The 26,734-nt window shown below is 37.7% G+C and overlaps 4 protein-coding genes and 1 non-coding gene across 5 annotated transcripts; 3 read left to right on the top strand and 2 right to left on the bottom strand.

Moving 5' to 3' along the window:
- Positions 1-1,417: 1,417 nt before the first annotated feature.
- On the top strand, positions 1,418-2,706 carry LOC114735725 (cysteine-rich receptor-like protein kinase 42). Its single transcript, XM_028923447.1, has 3 exons — positions 1,418-1,718; positions 1,901-2,044; positions 2,261-2,706. Exons 1-3 carry the CDS (start codon positions 1,418-1,420, stop codon positions 2,704-2,706), a joined length of 891 nt encoding a protein of 296 aa, XP_028779280.1.
- A 665-nt stretch (positions 2,707-3,371) lies between these two features.
- On the bottom strand, positions 3,372-3,443 carry TRNAG-UCC (transfer RNA glycine (anticodon UCC)). Its single transcript has one exon. It is a non-coding gene; the product is annotated as a tRNA-Gly (tRNA).
- A 3,952-nt stretch (positions 3,444-7,395) lies between these two features.
- On the top strand, positions 7,396-8,924 carry LOC114735719 (probable sugar phosphate/phosphate translocator At5g25400). Its single transcript, XM_028923442.1, has one exon. It carries the CDS (start codon positions 7,501-7,503, stop codon positions 8,548-8,550), a length of 1,050 nt encoding a protein of 349 aa, XP_028779275.1. The 5' UTR covers positions 7,396-7,500; the 3' UTR covers positions 8,551-8,924.
- A 4,734-nt stretch (positions 8,925-13,658) lies between these two features.
- Positions 13,659-16,916, top strand: LOC114735718 (adenine nucleotide transporter BT1, chloroplastic/mitochondrial-like). Its single transcript, XM_028923441.1, has 3 exons — positions 13,659-14,643; positions 15,909-16,070; positions 16,189-16,916. The coding sequence occupies exons 1-3, from the start codon at positions 14,089-14,091 to the stop codon at positions 16,660-16,662; spliced, it is 1,191 nt and encodes a 396-aa protein (XP_028779274.1). The 5' UTR covers positions 13,659-14,088; the 3' UTR covers positions 16,663-16,916.
- A 755-nt stretch (positions 16,917-17,671) lies between these two features.
- Positions 17,672-25,164, bottom strand: LOC114735730 (cellulose synthase A catalytic subunit 1 [UDP-forming]-like). Its single transcript, XM_028923452.1, is given in 16 exon segments — positions 17,672-18,597; positions 18,694-19,044; positions 19,150-19,346; positions 19,561-19,825; positions 19,952-20,164; positions 20,552-20,677; positions 20,768-20,905; positions 21,955-22,300; positions 22,394-22,666; positions 23,005-23,191; positions 23,291-23,334; positions 23,336-23,381; positions 23,384-23,405; positions 24,060-24,241; positions 24,327-24,522; positions 24,947-25,164. Coding segments are annotated over 16 exon segments (3,378 nt in total). The 5' UTR covers positions 25,151-25,164; the 3' UTR covers positions 17,672-18,009.
- Positions 25,165-26,734: the final 1,570 nt, after the last annotated feature.

Genomic DNA, 26,734 nt, shown 5'->3' on the forward strand with positions numbered 1-26,734 from the left:
CTCTCTTTCAATTTATAATTCCCACCTACTCGTTTCAAGCAACAACAAAAAATCCCACATACTTGTCAATTTAATAATCATTCAAAACGGTTTCAATTAATTTCGCTGCTCTATTCTCTCAATGATGTTTTGGCTTCAGCAAATATACCACAGAACTAAAGTTTTATTTAATGTATAATTAGTATACATTAACCCGTGTTCAGATGATAGCCAGAAGCGAGTCACACGTAGTACTGAAAATACAGGCTGGTTCAGTTCTACAGGGACGGTCCTTCAGGGTCGTGGACTTAATTAATAAATCATATTTAATGAATTATTTTTAGTTGTTAAAGTGAAGTTATAAATGATCTTATAAAATTGAATATTTGCATGTATGTAAACCCATGCCTGCCTTACTGATTCGCATATGAAATCTACTTTTAAGTATATTACATATATATTTTTGCATATCGAATCTACTTCAAGCTCTGTGACAGACCTCACCGCTTTCTCTTTCTCACTGTTTATCCCAAAAAGTTGTAGCAATGGTGAATTGCTGTGTATGGGGTTAGTGACACCATGTTAGGGACATCTGATGCTGTCATGAGCCATGGATGAATTCGAGTACTACGTTATCTTTTACGTATTGTACCCTAAAAGGGTTGAGCGTGGTCAGCCTTAATCACCACTTCATTCACTGTGAGGATTACTCCCATAGATAATCTAAGGGCCTCTAGTGATGGTTTTACTTTTGTTTTTGCCAGTGATCATGACCCTTCACTACCTGCTAGCTACAGCTCATATCTTGGCTTATTTGATGAGTCTACTCAAGGCACATCAATATGCACTCGATTAGTTTCATGCTACGTGTTTGTAACTATGCTATTAACTTGGTGTTAACATAAGATGTTGAATGTTGTCTCATGTATGTAGTATATGCGTCATATATAGAGTAGTTATGCTGCTGATTAATTGGGATTTTGGTTCGGGATATAAATTAAACCTCAAATTTGAGATTTTAGAATTTGCTTAAAGGATTAGATTTCTTATAACACAACCGTCATGGACAAATATTGATTCATATTACCAAGGAGTCCTAGGAAGAATGACAATGTTTTTGTTTCCAACCTTGAACAAAATGGGTCAGAATCCATAAACTGACCCAATAGAGGATACTCCAAATCCAAACAAAAAAAAAAGTGTGTGTGCGTGTGTGCGTGTGTGTGCGTGTCTGTGTGTGTGTTTGTGTTTATACTTTTAGGATTCCTGATTTACAAGAGAAAAATATGCAAGACGAGCTAGCCATTGATGGCCTAATGACACTGGTTATGTTTTTGTATATCAATTAAAATAAGAAGAAGTTGGTTCTATTTAAACTTGTGCAACAAAATGAGATGTTTTCCCTTCCAACTTATGTCCAAGTAAATTTTTACAACAAATGGCTGTTGAGTCTGACATATTCAAGAACGAGTTTGATCAAGATAGAAACCATGTTGGGATAGTCACTGGAAGCATCATAAACCCAGTTACTACACAGAGTCTAAATTCCCTTGAAATTAAACTAAAGAGTGGACAAGCTATTCAGGTTAAAATAGAGCATGATGGCTTGATTAACATGCTTTATGTCTTTCTTGGATACTCTGAAAGCCAGTTGAAGATCGTTCTTAACCTCACAATTGATCTGCCAAATATTGTCCCAAGCACAACTTATGTTGGCTTCACAGATTCAAGGGGCAACAGTTTGCCTAAAAACCATGAAATCTTAGTCTCTGTTATATTGGACTGACACTCGTTTAAAATGTTCGTGCCTGAATGTATTTGATATCAAAAGGCAAGACAACTATATTTGATGATTTATGTTGAAGCCAGGTTATTTCACGTTATTTACCATATTCTCGACCCTTTCAAATTTATGCAACAGGTGAAAGAGAGTATTTTGCTAAAATCCACACCATAGGCAAACTTAGGCACAATAAAATACTGCAGCTGTTGGGTTTTGGCATAAAGGCAGATATCTTCTTGGTCTACAAGTACATGCAAAATGGAGGTTTAGATTGCTTCACAGGCAAGGACATCCTAAATTGGCAAACAGGGCACAAGATATTAGCTGGACTTGTATCCGCATTACTCTATCTTGATAAAAAGTGCAGAAACCCTGTTGTTCATAGATATGTTAAACCAAACAATATAATGCTAGACTCATATTTCAAAGCTCATCTAGGGGATTTCGGCCTGGTAGGATTGCTCTAGAATGAGGAATTAGTAATCACAAACCTTGCAGGATCTCCTGGATATTTGGCTCCAGAAGTAGGTTTCACATGGAAAGCCACCCCAGAATCAAATGTTTATAGTTTTGGAATGGTGGTGCTTGAAGTTATATGTGGAATAAGATCAAAGAGCAAAATAGGAGACAAGAGTTTGGCGGACTATGTTTGGAACATGCATAGTGTAAATGCATTGAACGAGTGTGTGGATGCACTATTAGGACGTGAGTTTGATGAGGAAGAAGCTAGAATGGTATTAATGGTTGGGTTGGTTTGTTTTCATTCGGATTTAGCGTTTAGACCTAAAATGAGGAAAAAGGTGCACATTTTACTAGACCCAAACAAGCCTTTGATGGAATTGCCAGAAGTAAGACCTCTTCGAGTTTATGCGTCAGTTTCTTCATCTACTTCAACTTCTAACTTCGAGTCCAGAGGAGTGTATTCATATTCACAGCTTCAATAGGGAACAATGTCTTCGTTAGGTGAGATTACAGTTGTACACGATAAACAATAATGTATTCACTATTAGGCATTAGTTAGCATAGTCACTAATAATTAGTAAATAGTACTACCTTCGGTCCTTAATATAAGACTTTGTTTGCCTTTTATTTTGATCCTAAATATAAAACTCCAATCAACTTTATTTTTCATATTTATGTATTTTTTCCCGATATAATCCTTATAACAATGGTAATTCTAACCAATATACTTGATTAGTAAAGATATTTTAGGAAAAAAAACATATATTTATTATAAATAATTAACTTAACTTCTTTCTTTAATCCCCTCAAATCAATTAACTAGTTCTTATAATTAGGACCAGAGGCAGTAGTTTATAATATTAATATTAAGCTGAGTTAATTCGCACCCATTATTACCTACTAATATATTAAGAAGACACGTATTCTTTGTACTAACTTTTCGTTGGGATGTTACCATATACCCAAGAACCTATTATTTATAGTAGATGTTTTATAATTATTAAATCTCGAATCAGATTTATTCACACTCATTATTCTACTGCCACAGCTTCGCCATCACACGCATGGGCTAGCAACTTGGCACTGTTTTTTAAAAAAAGAATAGAAAGCAGCAGTAAATAAATCACGACAGCGCATAAAAGTAAACTGCGTTTGCCGGGAGTCGAACCCGGGTCTATTGCTTGGAAGGCAATTATCCTAACCGTTGGACTACAAACGCTTTGCTTACGAAGTTACAATTACAATTTAAGTTATTAATATGAATTGTGCAAATGTATTTTGTCCAGAGTTGAGACGGTGGTCCTGTAAAGAAAGACGAATACATGGGAAAGGCCCATGCAGATTGCAGAGACGGCAATGGAGTCCTGTCCAAGCATGACCCAGACTTTATGTGATGTTAGGATGAGACGTAGGACAGGTGGCGATTTCCTAACAAGTGCGTCCCACACCTGTCTTGCCGTACATTCATGGTCAGGGGGTCGTGGTCACAGGTGGGCCCGCCCCCAGCTTATTAATTAAGAGCGTTGAGCGGCCGCAAACCGCAGTACTGCTATTTTCCACCGACGCCAACAGCCTACTGCTATTTTTGGTTTTGGGATCAAATTATTTTCCCTTTATAGCATTACTCTGCAAATCCCATTTGATTCTACGAGTGTTCCTGGGTAAACTCCATGATCATTGGTTGATTTACCCATCTTAGCATTTAACTAATTTCCTATCCAGCGTCTGCCGACACTTTTGAGCCCTCCGGTGGACACCCTCTAACGTGCAGTACACTCACACTCCCCTGTTGCATCATTGGTCTGAGGTCAAAGTTACTTTGTTGAAATAAAAGATGTGTTGATATTTACTACTCAGTAATATCTTGAACAAGCTTGTCACCTAATTAAAAAAAAGGTTGTTTTGTCTTTTATATTCTTTACTTTAAAAAAAGAAAAGTGGTGGGCACCTAATTTCTCCTGGATTATAAATTTTTTTCATTCTTTGTTATACCTCGCACTTCTATTATATCTTTTTTTTTTAAATGCTTAAATTTGCAGAGTCTTATATTTTTTTAAAAAAAATTAAGAAAGTTGTTCTGTGTCACTGAATGAATTATTAGACTCCCACCCTATTATCTGATTTTAAGTTTTATCGAGTATGTAAATATTAAAATTATGCTCCAATTTACTTTACAATATCTTATTTATGAAATCGGTGCTGAACAAATTTACTCATGAAAAGCTTAAAAATCTGTCACTATGAACGGCCCATGACCATTGGAATCGAGATCAAGTTACGTGTGAGGCAATTATTACTCGTGTTAACTTCGAAGTAATCCCACCCAGCAATCAAATTACTAATATTTACAGAGTCGTTTGCATGTCAATAAGGAGACCGTTGAGACATTAAACATGTACATCAATCAAATATCGGATCACGATGACTCTAGCTCTTCTGGATTGGTGGATTTTACAATTCGATCTGATACAAACATTTGTGGTCCTTGTCGTAAGGGATTATCTGGAAAAAAAATTTTAGTTCTTATTACAAGAGATCAACATGATCATTAGTAAATTTTTCCTGATTTATCCCTAATTACAAATTATTATTACTCATGTAACTAACTTTTCACTAATTTCTCAAAATTTGTTATAAAGATAGATTTGGAAAATTTTATACTTTTAAAACACATTTAATGACAAAAACGTTATAAATGCATTTTTGCCGATCACGCAAAGTTCCTTATGCCTCCGCAGTCCGCACCGCACTTCCAATTGTTATAATTTTAATTTTTAAAATTTGAAATCCACAGCATCAGTTGAATTCACATGCTCATAGAGTTTCTTTTTAACTCAATTTACCGATTCAAATAGAATGAATGAAAGTTGTTCTGTGTCACTGAATGAATTATTAGACTCCCACCCTATTATCTGATTTTAAGTTTTATCGAGTATGTAAATATTAAAATTATGCTCCAATTTACTTTACAATATCTTATTTATGAAATCGGTGCTGAACAAATTTACTCATGAAAAGCTTAAAAATCTGTCACTATGAACGGCCAATGACCATTGGAATCGAGATCAAGTTACGTGTGAGGCAATTATTACTCGTGTTAACTTCGAAGTAATCCCACCCAGCAATCAAATTACTAATATTTACAGAGTCGTTTGCATGTCAATAAGAGACCGTTGAGACATTAAACATGTACATCAATCAAATATCGGATCACGATGACTCTAGCTCTTCTGGATTGGTGGATTTTACAATTCGATCTGATACAAACATTTGTGGTCCTTGTCGTAAGGGATTATCTGGAAAAAAATTTTTAGTTCTTATTACAAGAGATCAACATGATCATTAGTAAATTTTTCCTGATTTATCCCTAATTAGAAATTATTATTACTCATGTAACTAACTTTTCACTAATTTCTCAAAATTTGTTTTATAAGATAGATTTGGAAAATTTATACTTTTAAAACACATTTAATGACAAAAACGTTATAAATGCATTTATTGCCGATGCCACGCAAAGTCAGGGAGATTCCTTATGCCTCCGCAGTCCGCACTCCCCAGGGACATTGAATAATAATGTTATAATTTTAATTTTAAAATTAAGCGTGAAAAGCTCCACAGCATCAGTTGAATTCACATGCTCATAGAGTTTCTTTTTAACTCAATTTACCGATTCAAATAGAATGAAATGAATAAAGGACATGTGACACATATTCACATTTTAAGTACACGACGCTGATCATTGATTGATAATTTAATCACGTAATTGTGAAATCACAGGCGATAACTTGTGTTTGTGGGATGAGGAATTTGGAAATGCAGGAATTAAGGTATTTCGTAGGAGTTTGTGGTGGGGATATAATAAATAATAAGGCATAAAATGATTTTCGTGGAGTATAAAAAACACTTACTTTGGCGTGACGGTATGTTAATATAGAGCAAATGGGTATCTTTTCAGCTGAAGACACATATGGACATTCAGTGACCCATTCTTGGCATCCGATATATGGCTTAGCTACCCACTTGGTTAACCTCACATCAAAGTCCAACTCTGTGCATTGTTAACTATTTATGATTTCATCTATTTTTCTTTAATTTATAATTCAACTAGATATTGGCTCGCATAGTTTATCCAAAAGTATGAAAATGAAAAATGAAAGTAAGTATTGGTCACGCTATTTATTATTTCTAATACTCCTTTTATCTTTAATATAAAATATATTTTATAATAAAAATTACACTATAAAATAGGTTTTATATTAAGAACTGATGTGAGTAGTATTTTTTACTTGATACATGTTATAAGTGGCCTTAATTGGAACATGAACATCATATTCTATATGAAATTTTCGAGATAGGTTTTATCATGCGTGACTTATGAATCATTTGAATTTTTAATGATTCATATGTATAGATATTTAGAGTATTACTTTAATAGGATGATATAGGAAATTTAATGTAAAGTTTTTTGTGCTTTTGAGTAAAAATAAAACTGAAAAAAAAAAAAGATTTTCAGGGCAGGATCCCAAGTCAACCGTATATCTCAGTTATACGGAAGGATTCCCACCCCATATTTGGTTATAGTGCTTGCCATTGAACCTCTCGACGGTAGTTTTTGTTTATATATGAGATTGGAAGAGTATTTATTAGTGAATGAGTCGTGGGTGAAGAAAAGCATTAATAATTTTCAGGGGAAGAAACATTACTCTCAGCGAGTCGTGAGAAAGAACCAATTCAATTGTTTTGAATTGATTGACCAGGCTCTAAGGTAGAAATGTCAAACTAATCTTGTTTGAAGAATGTCAACTTGATTAAACAGTTTTTAAATGAGTTCAATTACCTTTAGCGAACAAATTAAAAGAAAAAACAGAGTCAATAAAAATAAGAACCGATCCAATTATTAAGAAGTCGGTTCATAATTTATAAAGTAGTAAACTCCACTATTATAAACAATTCAAAAGCCCATATTTATTTTGCTATTGCGATTTATATGTCTTCTCACTTATTTTTTTTTTTTAAAAAAAGAAATAATAACAGTGGAAGTAACCATGGAACGATTGTGGATCGGAGTCGGGTTGAGGGTGGATTGGAGTGAGACCGACGACTATTATAAACAATTCAAAAGCCCATGTCTGTCCTGCTATTATGATTTATATCTCTCTCTTTTGTTCTCTATCCTTCTCTCTTTCTCTGTGCAGGCTCAGCACTCTGACTTGCCCTCACAGACACACAGCCGCACAGAGACCCGCTTCACCTTCGCCCTTTCTCCTCCTCCGACAATGGGAAAAGGCGGATCTCTCAGTGATGGCGTCCTCAAGAAGATCGTCCTCTCCTACGCCTACGTCGCCATATGGATCTTCCTCAGCTTCACCGTCATCGTCTACAACAAGTACATTCTCGACCGCAAGATGTACAATTGGCCTTTTCCCATTTCCCTCACCATGATTCACATGTCCTTCTGTGCCTCCCTCGCCTTCCTCCTCGTCCGGGTCTTCAAGGTCGTCGAGCCCGTCTCTATGTCCCGCGAGCTCTACATCTCCTCCGTCGTCCCCATCGGCGCCCTCTATTCCCTCTCCCTCTGGCTATCTAATTCCGCCTACATTTACCTCTCCGTCTCCTTCATCCAAATGCTCAAGGCCCTCATGCCGGTCGCCGTCTATTCCATCGGCGTTCTCTTCAAGAAGGAAAACTTCAAGTCCGATATCATGGCCAACATGATCTCGATCTCCCTCGGAGTCGCCATCGCTGCTTACGGCGAGGCCAAATTTGATACCTGGGGAGTCATCCTTCAGCTCGGTGCCGTCGCTTTCGAGGCCACCAGGTTGGTCATGATCCAAATCTTACTTACCTCTAAGGGGATCTCCTTGAATCCCATCACTTCCCTGTATTACGTTGCTCCTTGTTGTTTCGTCTTCTTGTCCTTGCCATGGATCTTTGTGGAGTACCCGGTGTTGAAGGAGACTTCTAGCTTCCATTTCGATTTTGCGATCTTTGGGACCAATTCTTTGTGTGCTTTCGCCTTGAACCTCGCCGTTTTCCTCCTTGTCGGAAAAACATCTGCTTTGACCATGAATGTGGCCGGTGTGGTGAAGGATTGGTTGTTGATCGCTTTTTCTTGGTCGGTCATCAAGGATACTGTGACCCCCATCAACTTGTTCGGCTATGGACTGGCTTTTTTGGGAGTGGCATACTACAACCATTCGAAATTGCAGGCTCTGAAGGCGAAGGAAGCTCAGAAGAAGGCTGCCCAGGCTGATGAGGAGGCAGGCAGGTTGTTGGAGGACCGGGAAGGAGATGGGACGGGAAAGAAGAACGAGCAGCAGAATTAAATTAGTTCGATACCTCATTTGGAAAAAATGAAAATGCAGAAGAAAGAAAATGACACGAGGAAGATTATTGCTGAATTTGTTTTTAAAGCAAAGGAAACTACGTGCTCTGTTCTTTTGGTATCTTTTTGGACAGATTTCCGATTTGGTATGTTGTTTATTAAAATCTTATTGTTATTATTGGTGACCGTGGCTAGTTCGTTGTTGTATCACAGATTTGAGATTAGTTTATGTTTCCCATAAAGACAAGCCAATGTTGGTGGAGTCTCAATTCCTTCTATTTTTGGTCTCTTGCCCCTTGGGTCGAATTAATGTTCTTGTAGTAACATTTTATATGGGATTTAAATGCTTCTGTATTCATAATTTATTTCCATTGACGAGCTTCTGCCTCAGGTATTATGAATTTGGGATTTAACGGACACATGATGTTCGGTTAGATAACAGTTTAGATCTGGTGTTATTATGTTGAATTGTGGTTATCAGGTTCAGTGAATTCACATTTTGGTTAGTGGAACTGAACTGAGCACACATTCTTTGGGGTCCCATCTGTAAGTACATTTACAGTAGGATTGAAATGTGAAACATTGTATTTGTAATGCATCAGGAAGTTACCAAATATGCATTGTGAAAATTCTATCTTCCCCGTTTAAGTCTACCCTGATGTCAAGATGCATTATCCTTTGAAAGGAAACTCTGGTTTGGTCAATCAAGTCCGTATTTTCTTGTTTGGGACCTTGTGGAGAAAAAGTGATAATGGGATTTCTGAGTCCATATCTTTTATGGTTTTCTCGTAGTTCAGCGGTTGCAGATTCTGTGTGAACTGAATCTGAAACATGGCAAGATGCCCAGGAATATTCTAATGCAATAATTGGTGCTAGGGTATCAAGCATCATTCCCAGCAAGCAAGAGGGCTTGAATTCATCAGCTTTGAATTTAAAGATGTGAGATATGATTAATAGAGAGCAGTAGTAGTACTCTTAAATCGGCAGAAAGTGCAATATATCTTTGTAAAGGTCCATATTTTATCATGTTGGCAGGAAAGCTAATAGTTCTACTTAGTGACTGAAGCGAATGTTGCAATATTGTCTGTTTTGTGCTCCAAGTTCAGAGTAGATTTTCCCAAACAATATCTGCAGAATTTATTTGGGAGATTAGCCGTACGAATCATTTTGACTTGTAGCAGTGATTTGTGGCCGTGTGTAATATGAGGAGGATAATACTTAGATTATCCCGTGAGCAATACATAGTAATATTGGCCTCCATCCACTCATTTTCATATGATGGGGTTGGGTTGGACTATGATGAGGATGTATCGTCACTAATGGCCAGCTGCCCTTCTCGAGTGTTTGCTTGCGGAACGACAGGACAGCAAATTGACATGTATTTTTCAGTTTTTAGTTTTAAAATGTGTTTTTCTTTTTGGATACAAATTAAAAGTATGTGAAACCCCAATCATTAGGGCTTGTCACACCGGGGCTCTCATTAGCTGAAGGGCTGGGCCTAGGAAAATTGTTCCGCCCCTGAGAATGCGTTGAACTCTGTTTTTTTTGTTTTTAATGAAGGGTTGAACGTCCTTAAATGCTGTTGTTTTCACATTGATGTTAATATTAATATATAATGCATAGAAATCCTAACCGAAAATGGATTACGGTTAAAGTATAAAACTTTATTCATATAACCAAAAAAAAAAAAAAAAAGAAAGTAGCATCCTTTATAAAATCAAAAGGGGGAAAAATCAAGAAAGAAGAAGCAAACAAGCGAGTGGACTTTCATTCATGCTCCCAGAAAGAGGGAGAACACAATAGCTAATGAGAAGGGAAGTTGGCAAGCGTCGCAATCGACTGAATTGCCGCACTACGAATATAAGAGCAGTCCTATAGAAGCGTGCGCATGTGGTCATAGTAACATGTATGACTTCGCATTTCGCTGTCATGGGTTCGTATCTTGTAGCCATAATTCGGGAACAGGGGCTCAATTAATTGGGTGCCTCATTTCAACCTCGGAAGGATAAAAAAAAAAAAAAAACTTGCAAGCCGCGGTTAATTACAGTGGAAAATGTGTGTGTGTGTGGAATCCAACATCTGACTCGAATCCACTTTGCACGAAAAAGAAAATTTACGTAGAGCTGCCGTCTCCTTACTCAAGTGCCAATCTGGGACTCTATGACGGCGAAGCTGCGATTTTGAGCTAACAACCCTAATTCCAATTTTGTTGGTGGCTGCTGCTGGGGCTTTCGTATACCTTGAATATTGGTCCTGTTTGGTACGAAACAAAGAAAATGAGAGGTAAGGATTGTGATTGGTATTTAGAAAATACGTTAAAAGAGAGTTGTCTGTGCAAAGCTAAAAACAGCCGCCATGGTGCGGCTTTCTGAAAGCTGAATCCTGCGTGAAGACGATGCGGAAATAAGGAAGAGTTAAGAAGAAAGGTGAGATCTGGGCCTTTCTGCCGGCTTCCTCAGTAATTGTCCATGCAATAATAATGGGCTGAACAAGGAAAAGCAGGTGAAGATGTGGACAACGACACCGTGTTAGGTTGAGGAAGGGACAACAAGAAGGGATAAATGTTGTTTGTTTTATTACGGGAGAAAAGGCCCAAAGACAGGAATCACGTGTTCTGGTTGCCGAATAGATACTTTTTAATAAGATAAGGCAAACTGTGGGGGTCCACCCGTTTCCCGTTTGACTTGAAAAAATTCCTCCTCACCAAACACCACAACACTTTACAATATCTTCCAGCCACCAGAAGAAAATAATAATAATAATACCGGACTTTCAAACGTTCTCCTCTTTTTTTTTTTTTTTTTGAACAAATCAAACTTCTCCTCTGCTCCGATACTAGTTACGGCACAGGCATCCTTGCTGGCCCAATTAAGTGAAAATTAGGAAAGAATACGTCTGACTCTTGCCGATCACACATTTTATTAATAAGATTAGATTAGATGAACTAATCCATCACAACACATGGTAGGTTAACATTTAAATTTTTATTGTTAAAAAAGCGTTAGATCATGTGTTAAATAAGATTATGTCTAATAAGAAGGTATGCAAGGGGGGAAAAAATCAAAGGCAGTAGTATTCCACATGGATGTGATGATTTTTCGTTCTCCGAGCCAAATCAACCGTGTTTTCTCGGGTGACCGCATCTTGGTTATGTTCATATCTTAGATAAGATCTGAAATATTTTACTGTGTTTTGGTTTAAACTCCCAAGTTCTATAAAATAAAAAGCCCCTTCCATGTCTAAGCCCTTCGATGATCATGTCCTACTATGTTTATATGGTTGCTTCTGATTGAACATGTTTCAAAAGGCTAATAATGAAGCATGAGAACAACGTGCGCGAGTCAAGACTCTGAACAAAAGATTTTTTTTTTTTGACCAGCCTCTAAACAAGAGATTGAGAAACACAAGGTATGATGACAATGGTAGGAGTATTGTTAATCTTGACATTTATTTAGAGAATGGCATGTTTTGGATGAGTTGGATAGGAGGTGCTTTTGAATTCAGGAGATGAGATACTCTGCTCACATGTGGTTTATTGATAAGGTAATGAAATCTGAATACACACACTCCTATAAAATGAGTCAAATCCTATATCCTTATTTATGACAAAACACGAGAACAGGTCAAAGAGTTTTTTTTTTTTTTTTTGGGGGTTAAATTTATAAATAATTGTTAAAATATAATGTTGCATACAACCATAATCCGACCTTTTCTCTCGGTAGCCATAATACGGCTCTTGGGATTTCCAGGAGCTGAATCTTGAAAAGCTTCCTGAAACGGGCAATGAATGGCTACAGACAAAAACAAGGGCCCTTTTGGCATCACTTATAAGTAGCTTTTCAATTGTGATTTACAGAATACGAGATAAATATGTTAGAGAAGTTTTGTCTCGGCTTACATAAAACGTATTGTAAGTGATTTCAATCGTAATGACAAATAAGGGCTAAACAGTTCCAAGTACTCTTTTGCAATACTTCAGTTTAGCATCAAATATTAAAGTGAGTGGTAGAGATCGCGATTTTAATTAAAAAATTATTAAAAAAGTATTTATTATAAATAATTACTTATTACATGGGATTAAACAAGTCATTATGACAGATCTTATTCCCTAGTCCTATCTCAATGGGTTTGTCTAATCTTATACAACAAGCAATTTTTCCTGCTAAACACTCCTTTAGTAGATTTTTTTAATTCCAATCCCGATCCCAATTTATATCCCTTATTTTTTAATGTTTCGTCCTAAATGGGATTTTTTTTCCTGATGCCAGGCAACTTGCGGTTTTCGGTCTTTTCCCCCAACTTTATTTTAACAAACAGATGGCACAAGGCATCCTAACGAGTAAGGTGTACTAAATTTATTTTGGATCCATTTAAAATGACTTGTAAATAGTGTTTTAATCGTAATTTATGAAATATGAAATAAATATGTAAAAAAAATTTTATCTCAACTTATATAAAACGTGCTTATAAATAATTTTTAAAATTATGCTAAAAAAGTTCAGATTGCCATTTAGTAACTCATGTATATCTATAAATTATTTCATTTTAAAGTATAGTGCTGGTATTAACATAATAGAAAATCATTGCCGTTAACAACACCTGGACTCAAAAGGAAAAAAAAATTTAGACCTCAAATTTGAACGATTCAACCCTCTTTTTCAAAAGATAATCACAATATGACGAGAGTGACAAGCTCAAACTTAATAATCATGCATTTATGCACAAATTAAAATTAGAGTTTAATTATAAAATATTGACAATGTTATGCCACTTGAAACTTAAAAAAAATAAGGGTTGAAATTAAATTTTCTGAGGAAATTTTTTTAACAAAAAACGGAAATCAAATTTATAATATATTTCTTTCAGCATAATAGAATAAATTTGTTTAGTTGTATTAAAAATTTTCAACAATTTTAAGAACGTGTTTCAAGGACGGAAGGACTATCCACAAAACGACATAGCATCGAAGTGAAAAAGAGCGCGGAGGAGTCAAACGACGTCAAAAGCGCCGTATTGCATGTGTCGCATACGAGGGTTTTGGTGATCCAATTTCGTAGGCGAGCCCGCACCTACCCATCCCCGAGTTCGCCGGGAGGCTGCGAAACAATGAATAGAATAGTGAGGAGGGACGAGGAAGGGGGATAGTGGAGACACCCTCCTGTTTTACCTACCCACTTCTCTCTCTCTTTCTCTCTCTGAGTTTGGTGTCTTCTCTGTAGGCGTCTTTCCCTCGGAGACCCAAGGTACCCCATCCTGATAAGTCTTCACCGCCGCTGCTGACCGCTTCTCCGCTAACGAAGCATTGCTTGGCGTCGCATTTTCGTACGGTTTTATTGATCACTCCCACGTCCAAAGGAATCCAGAATATCTTGTTTTTAACTTTTTCTGATTCGAGGGTAGAGTTATTCTTTTAAATTTTTTCTTGCCTGGAGACGAATCTACGTCTCCTATATATTCTTAACGCGCCTGAATCCACGAGAGCAGTGGATTTTGGCACACAGTCAACCCTAGCGGCAAATTTGTTACGAGGTTCTGATTGATGGGTGGGAAGGGGGTACAGGTATTTGATGATAAAAGAGATGTATTTTTCTCCGTCTGCAATTTGGGGTCTCAGTGGAACCTCCAAGACGGGTATGTGTATCCCGGAGGCTTATTTGCCAGCGTCAGTCAGGTGGGAATGGGATTGGGTATTCAGCCGCAGCCCCAGCCCAACCCTTCTGATTCCCGGGACGGTGGCGGCTTAAAACTCCCCTATGCTGAATTGTTCGTTAAGCATGTGGAATCACCGGGGAAAGTTCGGATTACTGAAGTTTCAGAGGAGGAAGGAATTCAGAAGAAGAAGGGTGGCCTTAAACTGAAAATTAAGATAAAGAATCCCTCTCTTAGGAGGTTGATTAGTGGCGGCATAGCTGGGGCAGTATCCCGCACGACGGTGGCACCCTTAGAGACAATAAGAACTCATTTAATGGTGGGGAGTAGCGGCCATTCTACTGTTGAGGTTTTCAACAATATTATGAAGACTGATGGTTGGAAGGGATTGTTTAGGGGTAATTTCGTGAACGTGATTCGGGTTGCACCTAGTAAGGCCATAGAGGTAATAAAGTTGGTGTATATTTCTAAATCTGTTCTTCTTACTTTCATTGGTTAATTTCAATTGATAGTTATTTTGATCGTTTTTGAGGGATCTTCTGCGTATTCTGCATTTAAAGACTTTTTGGCGATCTCATCAGGATCTTTGATGATATGTGCGGCCTTTTTATTTGATTTAGCCAATGAATACTTGGCTCTTGTAATTATTTTTCTCATGGAATTGGTTTTGGATTTTTGAGGAGCCATTTTAAATTCTTAATGTAAAGGAGGATCTTTTTAGGGATCATTGAGGATATAAAATCATAAAAAAATTGAATTTTCTTTTTCATCTGTCTGACGAGATATTTGAGTATCTTGTAATGCTTGGCAACTATCATTTTTAAGGCATGATAAGGTTCCCGCTTTCTAGCTGCATTTGATGCTAATTTTATGACCAACATGTTCTTGTTTTTGTCTTCCCATTAGGATTGCCAACTCCTGACCTGACCCAATGAAAACCGGCTCCTAATATAACATCATTCTTTAAATTGTCTACCTTCGCCTGTTTATGATTAGTGGTTATCTTCCAATGTAAGTTCCTCCTTCTGAATATTCGATCCATTCAATTTGGTTTGTGCATGGGTTGAGTGAATCCAGTGATCCACATCGAATAGGAATGCCTCTCTCAACCAACTAGCCTGTGTCTTTCTATCGGACCACTGATAGAAGTAGCTTGTCTTCATGTAGTGATTTATAGCTTGTCAATTTCCTTTGGGATGGCGGTGTGACAATTACCTGGATCTATCTATGTGAGAATTATTATTTGTATTAGACTTCAGTAGGAGCTGTTGTCTCCTTGACTTCCTCTGGTTTCACCGCACTTGGTTCAGGGCTTTGGCATTGTCTTTCCATCTATTGATACCTTTCATATGAATACGATAGTGGTTTTCTATTTTTGTGGGGCTTTGGCAGTTTTATAGATGCCAAGAAAATGGCTTTTGTGGTAGATAGTAGTTGTTTTGTCTTTTCAGAAGCTATGTACCCTAAGGCTAATCGTTTCCCCCCAACTCGACCTATTATGATGAGTTTTCTTAATTTGATTTAACAATAGTGCACCGAGTGCATGCTGAAGACAAGTGGGTATCCTTTGTCTGTTTATTCTCAGTACTTGGAGAAGCTTTGTAGCAAATTTGTGCTTGAAATTTCGGAAGCAACTTATTTGCCAGGCTTTGATGAAAGCTATACATGATTGGTTTTTTCGCATCTCAATGTATTTTTTTGTTTCTACAGCTATTTGCTTATGATACAGTGAACAAGAACCTATCCCCAAAACCTGGGGAACAGCCCAAGCTTCCTATTCCTGCATCATTAATCGCTGGTGCATGTGCTGGAGTTAGTTCGACTATTTGCACATATCCTCTTGAATTAGTCAAGACTCGACTAACTATCCAGGTAAGTACTTTAAACATGAAACGGATTATTCTTTCCTGTACTTCTGTAATGTGTCTTAGCATCCTTCCTAAACTTAAAAGTGGCAAAAAGAAATTAAGCTGAGGTAGTAATCTTGCAGAGAGGGGTTTATAAAAGTCTGCTTGATGCATTCTTGAAAATAGTTAAAGAAGAAGGCCCTGCAGAACTCTACAGAGGCCTTGCTCCCAGTCTGATAGGGGTAATTCCATATGCTGCCACCAATTACTTTGCATACGACACATTAAGGAAAGGATACCGAAAAGCATTTAAGAAAGAGAAGATCGGCAACATTGAAACCCTTTTGATTGGATCAGCTGCCGGGGCCATATCAAGTAGTGCCACATTTCCTCTCGAGGTAGCTCGCAAGCACATGCAAGTGGGAGCTCTTAGTGGAAGGCAGGTTTACAAGAATGTGATTCATGCACTTGCAAGCATACTTGAACAAGAAGGGATCCAGGGTTTATATAGGGGTTTGGGACCCAGCTGCATGAAGCTAGTGCCGGCCGCCGGAATATCTTTCATGTGCTATGAAGCTTGCAAGAGGATACTGGTGGAGGAAGAGGACGAGGAATAATTGGGTGAGTCACTCTTCTTTGGGGCTTTATTAATGGAGCTCAGGGTTGGAGGCGTAATTTTTTTCCCTTTGGCATATTCTGTTAATTTATTTACATTACTGGTATTTTTTTTTTTCCGGCAACACTTGAGAGAAGCAATCGAGGGTAGAATAATAATGGTTTTTCGGCAATTTTTCTCTTTGGGTAGTGAGTTTTTGGATCTACTGTGGCTTAGTTCTTTTTCTTGAAGGTCAACAAGTAGTGAAATTTTGCATCGCCTCCATGCCAAGTTATTTCACCTAGTAAAAGATCAGTGTCAATGGAGTTTTTAACACTGCGTATTAGCAAAGGATCATCGGGTGATGTCGGACTGCGGAGTTAAAAAGTGCAGTAGAACTTCACCTCATGGAGTTTCGTATTCTGATGCTACTCAATGAGCGCGACTTGAAGTCCAAGATGCGTGATTTTGCTTCTAGAGAAAATTCATGAAAATGACGGAATCCAAAGTCCAACCATATCAAGGGACGGTTTAAGATGGCCGATTTAACCAAAAAAGATCGAAAAGCAACCTCAACTCAAGCAAACAATCTTAGGAAACTAATATCAGTAATGAATAATATTATCACGTTTTTTACCCCTATGAGCTCGTGAATTTTATCTTATAAACCCGAGAAAAATTGTGAACCAAACCCTTGGCACCGGGTCAAGTTGCCATAGATGTCCACGATCATATTTCAAGCAATATGCAAAATTCCATAAAAGAGATGTCACCAAAAAAAAAAAAAAACCATATGGCGGAACCCATCATCAACCTTTCTTGCTCATCGTAATCACCGACGTCAACTCTCCAAACGTACCTGACTCCAATCCGTAGATTTAAGGTCACAATTCTAGTGCCTCTTGTTCCAATTGAAGGCTCGAATGCATGTTACAAACTAAGTCAACATTATAGTGTATGAAAGAATCTACCTCTGCTTTTGCTGGTCAAATAAAAAGAAAGAATCTACCTCTGCTTTCAAAACAATCATCTTAAATTCGCATTCATGACAAAAGCGGACGTCATGTACGTTGTCACCGGCTTTCGCAGCTCACATAGATTATGATACTTGATTGCGAGTATACAACAACTGCATTACTGGCATAAATAATTCGTGCAATGTGAACAAAAATTGTCACACGGTCGCAAACAATTAGTACAGCCCAACAAGGTCAGCTTTGTCAGACAACAAGTCTTTTTGTGGCCTTCATGCTACAGAATTCGTTTTAAGTTAAAATCCTCCGGGCAACTTCCGACAGACTTGGTTAATTCCTCCTATACATATAACAACTTTTAGTCTCCGCAATAGAATCTTCATCTTCAACATAACTTAGCAGTCGATGCCACATTGACCTTTGGAAGAAGCATTTGTGCTTTGTGAGATGAATGGATCGATCCTCACCCAGAGCAAAGAGAATATGGAAGCAAGAAGAATAGACCAAACAATGACAATTGTAGGGGTGCGATTTTGGCGACCCAAGAGACCCTTTAAGAACGGATACAGATGGGCAATGACCCATATTGCAAAAAACAGTTTTCCAAACAGTGGACCCCATGATTGATAGCCACTGTCAACTGCGTATGAGACGCCAGCCACAATCCCCACCAAGTTCACAATAAGGACGGTGGTGGGAGGGATAAGAAGTGACGTCCATTTGAACACATAAAGCTCTGCGAATTCCCCGTCATCATCCGAGGCCTTTGATGTGACAGTGAAGTTTGTATCAATCCCAGCAAGAACTTTAAGAAGCCCTTGGAATACAGCAAAAAGATGAGCAGATGTACCGCCAATAACCCAGAACTGTTCATTCCTCCACCAGTCTTCTACAGTGACCCCACTCCACCTAAGTTCCAGAATTGAAGTAGCAAAAATGGAGACAAACAGGAGAATGAACCACATGCTCGCAAAGTTGCTTATCTGCATTTAGTTAGCCAGAGTTTAACCAGATTTCCAAGACGATGAAGGTTTGGTATCATGCACAAAAGAAATGTGATGACGAAAAGAATTACTCACCTCGGGAATAATAAACTTATTGGTAAGAAGACAAAATGCAGGAAGAATACAGTAGGCAAGCAGAGGAATTGAGGTAAGGGGGTAGACGATAGTGTTAATATATGCCATCCTCTGAAGAAGTTTTAGTCTCCCATTGTAGCCATACCATAAGGGACAATGCCTGCTGAGAAAGATCTCAATGGATCCCAATGCCCACCGAAGCACCTGATTGAGGCGGTCAGACAGATTGATGGGGGCAGAACCTTTAAATGCTGGACGGAGAGGCATGCAGTAGATTGAAATCCAACCACGAGCATGCATCTTAAACCCAGTCAAGATATCTTCAGTCACAGAACCATAGATCCATCCAATCTAGTGGAGATAGAAGGTTTAGTTAAATGTGTCAAACACTTGATAGTTGCTACCCATTAATCTTACCAAATGCACTAAAGTACAGTGATTAACTGCTGAACTAACCTCTTTGCCCCATTCTGTCTTGTCTTCATAGCCACAGCTGATGACATGGATTGCTTCCTTTAGAAGAGTTGCAGGATTGGTTGAAGGGGGAAGGCCACCCTGCTCCATGAAGGTGGCTGCAATGAAAACTGGGGACTGACCAAATCGCTTCTCTAGGCTCTTTTGAGACATCAGAAGTGAACTCTCTTCATCATACCCTGCAAAAGAAGGAGAACTCATTTATATTTTGTAAAGGATGTAAACATTCTGTCATCTTATTCCTATCTTTATGAAAATTATGCATACAAATCTGGAATGCAGATTACAGCAACGGGAAAACAACGAAATTACAGGTTAGTCAACACAGGGTCGCACATAAAAGCAGTGGTAACTAGTAAGGGAAGAGATTTGCGTTATAGACTTATGGTAGACCTTCAATGCCCTCCTCGACGTCTTCGGTATTAAAGATGGGGATGGTGGATTCAGTTCTTTTTGCAGCCCTCTTCTTGTCAACATATTTCTTATTGCCATCTTTTCCCTTCTTCCGAGAACCCCAGCAACTCCTCACAATAATGTTCGGCTCCAAATCTTCCTCGGCTAAAACTGGATCATAACCATATAGAGCTTGCCTGTTGAAACAACAACCAGTTCCCACATAGACTGGGCCCTGGATACCATCCAGACCTTTCAAGTTGATCTGATAAATGACAAGAAGGGGGGGAAAAAAAAAAGGAAAACATTTAGCCAAAGAAACTGAGAAGAAAGCATGGGAAAAAAAATTTATTTCTTTTTCCAACAACACAAAAAATAAGGTGAGGCCTACATCAAAGAACACAATATTGCGATTGGCATATCGATCATGCAAGTCAATGCCATCAAATCGCTGTGGGAATTGTACGTAACAAGTCTTCTTTCCAAGAACAGGATCCATCATGAAGCACATGGCCTCTTTAAGAGCTTTACTATTATTAAAGTAGTGGTCACAGTCCACGTTCAGAAGATATGCACCATTGGTCAAGACAGCTGAAACTCTAATCTACATCACATGAGATAGTTCAAAGTTAGATATGGAAGCTTTATTTAATTTATCTTGTTAAATCAAGGACAAACAACCAGTCAGTCTTGCCAGACATGAATAAGTTCATTGTTGTAGTGAATAAAATATGACTATCCATGTAGTCAACTAACATGCCTTAAGCAGCTTCAGAAATTGCGACTCAGTCAATCAATGGGCAATGCTGAATTGTAGGTTATTTCCCACTCATGTGATTCTTAAACATATCACTGATTAAAACCCTATGGCTACAAAAGCAGATACACTTACTAAGCGCATCTAAAGTGTTGAAATACAGTTATTCAACAGATGGATGTATCAGGTAAAAGTATAATCCAAATTAACGTAAGAAGGCTTTGCATAACATACCAAAGCATTCATAGCTCCAGCTTTCTTGTGATGCTGGAAGCCAGGTCTCTTCTCACGAGAAACATAAACAAGTCTAGGTAGCTCATTTCCTTCTGCATCAAGCCCTCCACTATGACCTAAGAACACCTACGCAAAAATGAAAGAGCTATGAATTGAAAACATAAGAGAGAGGGCAAAGTCATGCGTGCAATTGATGATTCATAAATATAATAAAACCTGTATCATTCCAGGATGATCCCTAGGATTATTTCCAGGCCAAGGAGTTCCATCCTGCATAGTCCATCCTTCTTCTGGCATCTTCTGAGCTTTGGCTACAAGGGCATTAATACGTACTTTGAATTCTTCATACTTCTTCTCTGTCAACCAAAGTCAATAATTTAATTTTCTGTGCCAATTTATTTGAATTAATCCCCCATGAATGCAGCAAAGGGGTAAAGCACAGAATATTCTATATGCTGATCTATAAAGGACTATCCTTATTATCAGTCAACTATTTAACTTTTTTCTGCGTTAAAAATGTTTGATATTCAAACAATTAATATAGATTGCGACATTGAAGAATTGCATTTTGTATTATTAAGGATAACCTTCATTGCTCGGCGTTCCTTCACAAAAGAAGGCTGAATCTTGTCCTTAAGGTAATCTATCTTCTGGCAAAAATAAAATTCAGGGGCTCTTGGTTCAATGTTGTGCTTTTTGCAAAATGGAACCCACTTCTTTGCAACTCGGCTGTTTCTGATAGAGCCTCAAAGGTCAACATAGCTGAACCATCATCTGATACATAGCAGGAAACCTTGTCTACGGGATAATCCACAGAAAGTATTGACAAAACAGTGTTTGCAGTAATAAGTGGAGGCTCCTTGAGAGGATCCACTGTACTAACAAATATATCAACAGGAGCTAGCTGCGATGGTTCTCCTTCACGATCATATCTAAACAACAAAAGCATAGTAAGACCGTGAATCTCACCTTATAGTAGATCAAAATGCACAAAACACAATAGGCATATAATGATCCATCCTGACCTCAAAGCCAGCCTGTCAATGTAAGTCTCACGATTAATGGGAGACCATTTGGAAACTGATCCACCTTGTCTACGGGATAATCCACAGAAAGTATTGACAAAAAGTGTTTGCAGTAATAAGTGGAGGCTCCTTGAGAGGATCCACTGTACTAACCAATATATCAACAGGAGCTAGCTGCGAGCCAATTTATTTGAATTAATCCCCCATGAATGCAGCAAAGGGGTAAAGCACAGAATATTCTATATGCTGATCTATAAAGGACTATCCTTATTATCAGTCAACTATTTAACTTTTTTCTGCGTTAAAAATGTTTGATATTCAAACAATTAATATAGATTGCGACATTGAAGAATTGCATTTTGTATTATTAAGGATAACCTTCATTGCTCGGCGTTCCTTCACAAAAGAAGGCTGAATCTTGTCCTTAAGGTAATCTATCTTCTGGCAAAAATAAAATTCAGGGGCTCTTGGTTCAATGTTGTGCTTTTTGCAAAATGGAACCCACTTCTTTGCAAACTCGGCTGTTTCTGATAGAGCCTCAAAGGTCAACATAGCTGAACCATCATCTGATACATAGCAGGAAACCTTGTCTACGGGATAATCCACAGAAAGTATTGACAAAACAGTGTTTGCAGTAATAAGTGGAGGCTCCTTGAGAGGATCCACTGTACTAACAAATATATCAACAGGAGCTAGCTGCGATGGTTCTCCTTCACGATCATATCTAAACAACAAAAGCATAGTAAGACCGTGAATCTCACCTTATAGTAGATCAAAATGCACAAAACACAATAGGCATATAATGATCCATCCTGACCTCAAAGCCAGCCTGTCAATGTAAGTCTCACGATTAATGGGAGACCATTTTGGAAACTGATCCAGGAGCCAGGAAAAGGCAAACCAGATCTCACAGATGACTGATGTCAGCCACAGGGGATATGCATTTTTCACAGGGTGAGTTGTACGATATTGTAAGAAGAAGCCTAAAATAATGAGTCGGAGTATGATTACAACTCGATAAGGGGTCACATGAGAAGAAGGAATAGGAACCACCCGACTCAAAGGTTGCTGAGCATCATCAACCCTGTGCCTGTGGTGAAAGTAAGAAACAAAAACAATGTTACCAACTACAAAACATATGAAAGCTTCTTCACTTTTTCCGTGAGTTGTGAATTTGAAATAGAAGTATTTATGCACTTTCAGCAGGTAAGGGGGGTAAAATGATTAATATGACCATGAATAAGCAAAATCTGCAATACTAGGGAGAAGGAAGAATGATGTGTATGCAAATAACGATAACGAATTGGAATGCAATCCATAGAAAATAATTTTATCTATATATAAATAAATATGCAAAGATAGACACGATCTTTGCAAGTTTGATCACCTACTCATTAGACACCAATCCACATCAAACACATGGCTTACATTTGAAGTTCATCTCCATTGGAACCAGTCCCTTCCATGTCTCCCTTTCCTTCAGTGTATCTACCACTCGGTTGCGCCATATTTTTCTCCTGCTTGAGCTTCCATGCCTCAACCCTTTCTTTCCAGTCAACATTTCCCAGGCCATAAGAGTTCAGATCTTTGGATGGGTCTACAATTCTTACCGGAACTGATATAATAAACATCACTGTCAACTGTGAACACACTAAAAAAAAAAAAAAAAAACACTATACAGATGCAGATGCATAACTTCAAGTCAACCTCTTACCTGGCTGCCTTGGATCAATATAGGGTAGTGAGTGTGAAACTTTTCAGATGGCCCAAAGGACCTGATGCTGTTCGAACAGATTCAGTATCAGGTTAGCACATGGAATCTCACTAGACTCTGCCCATATCATGAAAAAGTTAGCGAATAGTATCGCAAGATGAAGAAAACACAGACCAGCAGCAGAACCTTATTGATAAACAGTCTGTAATTCTTCATGATAATAATAGGACGTTATCAATGAAGTTTACAGTGTCCGTTAGAGTTCAATTTTTATGCCCACAGATAAAGAACACATATCATAAAACATGCTTGAGTGAAATGCTTGTTATAGAGAGTAAAGAAGCACATCATGATATCTCTCGACTTTTGTTGCCATAGTCATAATATAAATTTTATGTTCGTCTTCATATCTACATTGCGGCCCAAAATTGAAGTAAGCTAGCAGGGATCCCATGCTCTCCACAAATTCTTAGAAAGGAGCAGCGTTGTTGATGGCTCAAAAATAATGTGACTTGTTAAATTTTTGTATTATACATAGATTGAATAGATTCTATGAGTATTGAGAACATGTGAAAGAGACTAATATTTCAGATAAAAAATTAAGTCTGGAAACCAAATGCACCAAAAGTACTCTTTCCTCCCCTTCATCATAGTCATCATCATCACCTGTCTCTCTCTCACACAGGTACACACACGATGCAGGCGAAATTCTAAAATAAGATCTGTGGATAGCATATACAGTGAGGAGATATGAGTCATTTTGATACACTACCGGCCGAACATGGGAGAGAAGAGGGATTGGTTGCTGGGAATCATGCCTCGAAGATGAAGAGAGTTCGGCATCTTCTTCCCACCGTTGGCCCACCTGGGTATCCCTATGGCTATACTTGAATTCATTCTCAAGATCGTCCACATCATCCTCATCATCATCGCCCTCCACTCGAGGACTCCCTGAAATCCAAATTCATGTTCATTCCAGATATAAGACACATGACTGGAGCAAAAGCATAAAGTAGGTTATATAGAAAAAGCTAACCTTTGTGCCTTTTGTATCTAGTTTTGCACTGGGGACAAGATTGGTTCCCATCTTTTCGCTCGTATTCATAACAAGGACGACAAACTGGGAAAGCACACTCGTTGCAGGCAACAAATGCATCACCTTCGGCTGTTGATCCGACAGTATCTCCACATATTTGACAGATATGACTATCCATAATCTTCAATGGTTTGGACTGCAGGGTAGAGAGACAGTTTACGCGTCAGATTTATTAAATTATGTAAGTAGATATTAATCCAGTTAATATCAATTCCTTACGAAAATGACATGCCACTCCCACAGGAATTTTTTTAATCCAAAAGAACAATCCGTGGCAGGACTAAAACTACTTTCATTCAGTTCTATTCCAAGGGGAGAGAAGTTCAACTGATGTCAAGTTTGCTCAGATAAATGCGGGCTCAGTGAGCGAACAGATCTCAACCCCGTGGAAAAAATCAAAGAAGGAAATGAATAATACAATTATATCCAGAACATCTTTATCTGATCACAACACAGTTCCAGTTACAGGGGAGGCAAAACCAACTCCCGAAACAAACAAGAATATTGGCTCCGACAGCACTGAGATGAGAAGTTTCAAAACAGGCAGTGGGAACACTAACCCCACTATCGGAACCATGCCGAATTCGAACAAGCTCGTTCCTGCTGTAGGAGCCAGCCACGATTCCAGCGGAAGCTTCCATCTTGGTCCGGTTTGTATGGTTGCCGCGGAGAAAGTGGAGATCAGCGGAGGGTAGGATGGAAAAGTGCGTGTGTAATGAAGACAGTGAGGGGATGCAGGGCGTTTTGAAGAGTAGCCCAGTCATTACGCCATCTACCTGTTGGACTCTCACTCGAAAGGCTTGAAGGGGAAGCTGCCAGTGCGTCCTGTGTCTGCTTTGCAATCCATTTGGCTTTATAACATCTCATTACGATGTCAGGTATAGTATATTTACCGGCTGCCCCGGTTCCTAGTTCGTGCATTCTCGGTTGCAACACTGCATGCCTCGGTGTGTCGTTTTATATTGAATAAAATAAGATAAGAATATTATTATTGAAATTCAATTAAAAATGAAAAACTCCATCAAGAAATTTTATCTCTTAGTATCTCCTATCTTTAATATAAAAACTAATTTAATTTTTAATTTGGTTTTAAATACAAGAATCCAATCTATTTTGTTTCTCATTTTTATTCATTTTTTCAAAAATAGATATTGTAATAGTTGCATATGTTAAATGTTCTATTAAATGGTAATTTTAGTTAATACACATAATAGGTAAAGGTATTTTAGAGAATGAAACATTTATTTATTATAAGTAACTAGCTTGACAAGCTTTTTTAATTTACTCAAATTAGTTAATTAGCTCTTATACTACCTCCAGTCCTATTTATAAGATATCGTTTGTAAATTACAAACAAGTTCTTATATTTAAGACTGGAGGTTGTATTAAAGACTAGATGTAGTATTTTGTAATAAGAAAAGCCAACTTAACCATGAATTTGTTTCTTATTAATTAAAAACGACATTTTGATTTTGTCAGGGAAAGAACGTTTTTTAACTTAATCATTTTATGAATAAAATTATTTGCAATAGTACTTGCACATCAATTTATTACATATAAAAACATGAAACAGGACTGAATAATAAAAAATACAATTTTATGAAAACTAAGCTTTGAAGTATTTTATCTCTAGGAAGTTAAATTAATAAAATAATTCATCTTTATTTGGAAGGAAAAAAAAAACACTTATGAGCAACCTGCAGCTGCCGGTGTGCTAGGATCCCAACCTCCATTTGGGCGGGTGTCTTGATCAAACCGTTCAAATGAGGATGTGCCCTCAAATCATCATATCTGCATTTCTGCATTACAAGTTTACCCTAATTTCCCAGCATTTCAAGGTTCGGTTGGTTCTAACTCAATTTATTTACGTTGCCGTTAATTCGTTCTCATTTCGCTCAACTATGATATTATCAAATATCTTAAATCTGTGAAGAAAGAGCTTATATATAATACTACCATCCGGTCCTAATATAAAAGCTAGTACTTTAGTTAAACTAATTCGAGAAAATTAAAGAAATAAGTTAAGTTAGTTATTTGTAATAAATAGGTATTTTTCTAAAATATCCTTACTAATCAAGTGTGTTGGCTAAAACTACAATTATTAGAAGAACTATCTCGGAAAAAATTATATAAATATGAGAGACAAAGTGAATTTAGATCTTATATTTAGTATCAAAATAAAAATCGAAATCTCATATTAAGTAGCGGAAGTAGTATTGGGAAAGGAAATAGAACTATTATATGACTTCACCAACTCACTTAACAGCTTACATCTTTTGATTAGTCCGACACTAAAAAATCTATGTTGTCATCAATGACGCTTGTATCTCACTCAACACTTTCTGAAA

Source organism: Neltuma alba, unplaced genomic scaffold (assembly GCF_004799145.2).
Source record: "Neltuma alba isolate B1F8T4 unplaced genomic scaffold, ASM479914v2 tig00013249_pilon, whole genome shotgun sequence".
Lineage (NCBI taxonomy): Eukaryota > Viridiplantae > Streptophyta > Magnoliopsida > Fabales > Fabaceae > Neltuma > Neltuma alba.

Coding starts and splice junctions, on each gene's coding strand:
- LOC114735718 (XM_028923441.1), top strand. CDS start 14,089: ATGGGTGGGAAGGGGGTACAGGTATTTGATGATAAAAGAGATGTATTT. Junction 14,644..15,908: donor CACCTAGTAAGGCCATAGAG/GTAATAAAGTTG, acceptor TTGTTTCTACAG/CTATTTGCTTATGATACAGT. Junction 16,071..16,188: donor AGACTCGACTAACTATCCAG/GTAAGTACTTTA, acceptor GTAATCTTGCAG/AGAGGGGTTTATAAAAGTCT.
- LOC114735719 (XM_028923442.1), top strand. CDS start 7,501: ATGGGAAAAGGCGGATCTCTCAGTGATGGCGTCCTCAAGAAGATCGTC.
- LOC114735725 (XM_028923447.1), top strand. CDS start 1,418: ATGGCTGTTGAGTCTGACATATTCAAGAACGAGTTTGATCAAGATAGA. Junction 1,719..1,900: donor CACAGATTCAAGGGGCAACA/GTTTGCCTAAAA, acceptor TTTATGCAACAG/GTGAAAGAGAGTATTTTGCT. Junction 2,045..2,260: donor AGGTTTAGATTGCTTCACAG/GCAAGGACATCC, acceptor CAAACCTTGCAG/GATCTCCTGGATATTTGGCT.